We start from the raw sequence: 4,981 nt of genomic DNA on the forward strand, positions 1-4,981 counted from the left end.
GAAGTATGTACAGGGGTTTGCTGGAGGGTACTGACTGGGAGAAGGTAAGAGTCTACACCTGGAAACAGTTAAAATAATAGTAAGCACACATGGTCTCCCAATAAGGATTTTATTTTTATGAACTCTTGTGTAAAATTATTTAAAACACAAAGTCATAGCTGATTATACATTTAGCTATTTGTTTTTACTAAAAAGAATATGACTACATAAAAGCACGGTTTTCCAGAGAGGGGGTATGAAAGGATTCTTCAACCTAAAAGCACGTAACCTGACAGAAATATTAAGTCCCCATACATTTAAATCTACCACATGAGTCATCATTGATCCAGGAAGGTCTTAGGTAACCTGGTATAATATGGGGCACCATAGAATGAAATGTGAAACTTCTGAATTAATATTCATTCTCGAGTCCGAGTAAACGTCAGGTAACTCAGTTTCAGGTGATACATTCCTCTAATGTAAGAGATGTACTCATTCTGGCAATGAGCCCTATGGATCTACGCTTGATTGAAATCACCTTCACAGACTATTATCCATTCTGGAATTGTGCCCAGAGATGCAGGTTCAAACTCCTCGGGGGTAGAGGGGATCTTTGCTCTGACAAGTTCCTTGTAGGACACCAAACTTGCCATTGGCTTGGTGTCTTTGCCCCCAAGAAGACATCAAAATTCCATTCTGATATAACCTTTTCATATGCCAGTTTTCAGTTGGTTGCAAAGTTAAGGAATTAAAGAATCCTCTTTTTTTTTCAGGGTCAAAGAGATGTCTTGGGATGCAGCCCAGAACAAAAGCATGAATAATTAAACTCAAGTCACCATTGAATACATCAAAGCACCACATTGGAAAGGTTAAAAATGTAAAACGTGACCTTTACATAGTGTAATAATACACAGTGTTTTGTTGTTGTATTCAAAAATCATTAGAGGAGAATAGAAAGCTTTAAACAATAGTCAAAACGAATTAAAAGTTTGCAAAGCATATATTCAGTTTAGTGAGTAATAAAATAATTTTCAATGCAGTTCTGTTTTACTAAGTAGTGTCATTTCTAAAACTGCAAGAATAAGCTAAAACACATACGTGTAATTTTATCTACGTTCCTAAACCTATTCAATATGTAGCTGTATAGTAAGTACAAAGCTATACTCAAGTGAAAGGAAAAATAACACCGTTTACGGGGTTTTCAGGGGATTTTTTTGTTTGTTTTTTGTTTTTTGTTTGTTTTTTTGTTTGTTTGTTTTTGTTTTTGAAGAAACCATACACTGAGAGACGGGATAAACCACTAGTAACCTAAGGAATACACAGAAAAGTATATCATGCTAAACTTAGTGCTCACCTCTCATGCTATATTTTATGGTGAACAATGTAAGAAGTTAAAATTGGCCCTTGTTCTAGGGGGAAGCAAAAAAAAAATTTTTGATGAAAATGCACATAAAACTCCACTAAGAAATGTCAGCATTTTCCAAGGAGAAATCTGAGACTCCAAATCACCACTCATAATGTGTTAGTAATTATATTTGAGATAGCTCCAGTTACTTCTAGATTATAGATATAGCTCACCCATGACAATCTTGTGGCAAAGGACAAGTAAAACAAGGCACAACCACTGAAAGTTAGTGAAGTATAAAAATTTACAGTTACACTTGATTTCCTGTTCTGGGGTAGTAAGTAAAGACAAGCTAAGGCAAAGAAATGTATTATACTGATGCCCCTTAGAGATTATTTGTGAGGGGCCTCCAAACCAATAGCTAAGCTGATTACATGCATCCCATTAAAAGATTTAAGACACAAAGGTGTCCATTTCTCTAAGAGAACTGCTTTTTCGGCAAGACAAAGTCTCTCTCTTGCCTTGGAGCCAAGTAATGGGAACCCTGAACACACTGCGCAGCTTCTGTTGGAAGCGGTTTCCAACAAAACAATACAGAAAGGGATTAACACAGCTGTTGGTGAATCCCAGGAGGATGGCAAAAGGGAGTGCCAGGTCAATGACTGCTATAACTTCACAGCTATTAATGATACCCATCCAGGCCAGAGCATCCAGGAAGGTCAGAACATGGAAGGGAAGCCAGCAAATGATGAACGCCAACACAACAGCAGCTGCCATCTTCAAGACTTGGTCACGGGTTATTCTGTTCTTCCCATAGCTATTGGTCTTCAGCAGGTGTTTTCTGATTCCAAAGTAACATGTTGCTATGAATATTAAAGGAATAATAAAACCAAGGACATTTTTCATTAAAGCAATTCCAGCAGACCACTGGGCATACTTCTCAGGTGGAAAAGCCATAATACAAGCATTCACGCCTAAGTATTCAATGGTTCTGACATCTCGGAAATAAAATGTGGGCAATGAGGACAGACAAGCCATACACCAGACAAGGGGGACTACATAAGATGCTTGCCAGGGATTCCTTCTTTGAGACAGGAAAGGGTAGATAACCGATTGGTACCTGTCAACACTCATGCAGGTAATGAAAAAAATGCTGGCAAACATGTTCAGGGTAAGAAAAGAACCAAACACTTTGCACATCACAGGTCCAAAGAGCCAGTCATATCTGTAAGAATAATAGGATGCCCAGAGAGGGAGGGTAGCCAACAGGAGTAAATCAGCCACAGCCAGATTGAAGATGTAAATGCTGGAGACCTTTTTAGGGCCCTTTTGACAACAGAACAGTGACACCACAACAATATTAACAGCAAAACCAATGACAAAAGTCATGTAGTAGAGCACAGGAATTGCTTCCAAATGCTTATCTGATGGTTTGTGTGAGCAGTTAAAGGCAGACTCATTGGTGGCAGACATGTTGAGGCTATCAAAAGGAAGACTGCTGGTGACGTTATTGCTGGTGGCGGCAAAACCGAAGTTGTCCTTCATATTGAATTGTCAGTGACTCCTCTTAACTCTTACGCCTTCCCTGGGGGGAAAAATATAGTGCTTAATGCATATCCAAAGCCTGGGGGATATTTGAGTCATAAGCATTTTGAAGATGAGTCAAAGGCCAAAAGAATGTAAGTGGTTGTAGAAAATATAAAACAATACCATGCCTGATAAATAGGAATAACTACTATCTCTTGAGTGAAAAAAAAAAATTCTCAGTAGTATTAGACTGAAAATTCTGAACAAAATGTTTTTTTCTTTCTTCTCATGTCCTTGAAATGTTGAGAGAGAAATCAATAGCTTAAAAGTTAGTCAGGATAGGAATTGTATGAGACAAATAAGAAGGAAGTCAAAGCAACTTGATAGTTCAAAAACAGGGGCATATTTCTCCATCTGTGAGCTTTCCAGAAATCTCACTGCTGCCCACTGTTACATAGAGCAATGCTATATTAAAGTAACGTATTATATACAAATTGTTATAGCTATGAAAACTATGAGCAACATAATCCATGGGAAAAAATAGGTAAATGTACAAAGAACTGAAAGAATATACAGTAATATGTTAGGATAGAGGGTCAGGGTGAGTTTTTGCTAATTGAAAATAACTTATTTACTTAATTTCCCTTTACCTTCATGATAACAAGAAGAAATTGTGGCTATGGATGTATTTCCTAAAGCCTTTCCCTCAAAATATTAATAGTGAATGCCAGTTTTCAATATGCATATTTAAATCTGGTCTATTTCACAGGAAACAAATCCATTTTCAGTTTAACTAGAAGATAAAGAAAACAAAGCAACTAAACTTGACTCACAGCCAAACAGATATAGTTTTGGTTGTTCAATTAAATTAGAATTGAACATCAGTGACTAATTATGATATAGTCTTGCCATTTTTTCTTTGCTATCTTTTCAGTTTTAATAACTAAATAATTGCTACTTTCCAGCATTAACAGTGTTTAGGTGGGAGTATTTTTTTTTCTTTAAACTAACCATATTCTTTTGAAACAAAAGAAAACTAAAGATAAACACACAAAGAGAAAAACCATTATACCAGACAATTTAGAAGTACATACAAGCAATTACTCAATTCAGAATGTAACCACTAGAGAACTTCCTAAGAAACGGCAAACTGACATTTCTGTCAAACGCCCATTCTTTTGCATGACCTTCCAAATTAACATGAGAGAATTAAAAAGATATCCCCCGAAGACTTACTAGTTGCCAGTGTTTAAAGCAGTTATCATAAATCAGCTTACTTAGCTCCCACACGCACTCCTGTAAGAGAAACAGCAGTTAAAGAATTAAGGCGTTCTGCAAAACGCAGTGTTAAAATACAAGAAAATGAATGTTCGTCGACACACACACAAACATCTCTTATTGCTGTATGTTTTCCTTCCCAACTCAAGCATGTATAAATTGCTCTGCCTTACCTTAAAGATTCAGGCTGAAGAGACCTTTCAGTTCTGTGCTCCCTCCATCCCTAGTCTCTGAGATGCAACTGCACCAGACCTCTGCTTTCCCTCTTATATATTCGCTCTGTCCACTGGGGAGCCTTCAACCTACATAATTCTGAGGCTGACTTATGAACACTTGCCAGCTTTCCAGAGGGCTTTTTTTTCTGGCTGCAAAACATTAATCTGAAATTCTCATGTCTCCAATCATAACAGCTCATTCAAATAAATCTCAAACAAAAAAATGAAGTTTCCACAAATGTGTTGGAGAATTTTAAACTCGGTGCCTTACTTTAAGAGACCAATTTTTAGCAAAAATTTCTTTTTCTGTTTTCTTGATCACAGCATTCTAAAACAAGTTAAGGAACAGGGAGTGTAGAGGGTTTATTCCAGGAGCAGTCTTTGTTCACAAACATCTTTTACAGCCTTCAGGACATTTTGAAATTTTTACCCATTTATTAAAGAATGGTAGCAATTTTACTTGAACTCTACAACTTTTAAGTTTTCTACCTTGCTTTGAAACACTTTGGTTGCCCTGCTGCTGTAAGGTTAGGGATAGGACAGATAAAATTTCCTTCTGACAATAAAAGGTTTGAACACTTAGTCCCTCTTTTCATTTGACTCAGTAACAATTGTAGCTCAAATATATAGCAACAAG

At 36.8% G+C, this 4,981-nt stretch overlaps 1 protein-coding gene across 1 annotated transcript; it reads right to left on the reverse strand.

The window, feature by feature from the left end:
- Window positions 1–1,456: 1,456 nt before the first annotated feature.
- Agtr2 (angiotensin II receptor type 2) lies at window positions 1,457–2,903 on the reverse strand. Its single transcript, XM_051178885.1, has one exon. The coding sequence runs from the start codon at window positions 2,867–2,869 to the stop codon at window positions 1,778–1,780; it is 1,092 nt and encodes a 363-aa protein (XP_051034842.1). The 5' UTR covers window positions 2,870–2,903; the 3' UTR covers window positions 1,457–1,777.
- Between the last annotated feature and the right edge of the window lie 2,078 nt (window positions 2,904–4,981).

The sequence above is a fragment of the Phodopus roborovskii genome, unplaced genomic scaffold (genome assembly GCF_943737965.1).
Source record: "Phodopus roborovskii unplaced genomic scaffold, PHOROB, whole genome shotgun sequence".
In the NCBI taxonomy this organism is placed as follows: domain Eukaryota; kingdom Metazoa; phylum Chordata; class Mammalia; order Rodentia; family Cricetidae; genus Phodopus; species Phodopus roborovskii.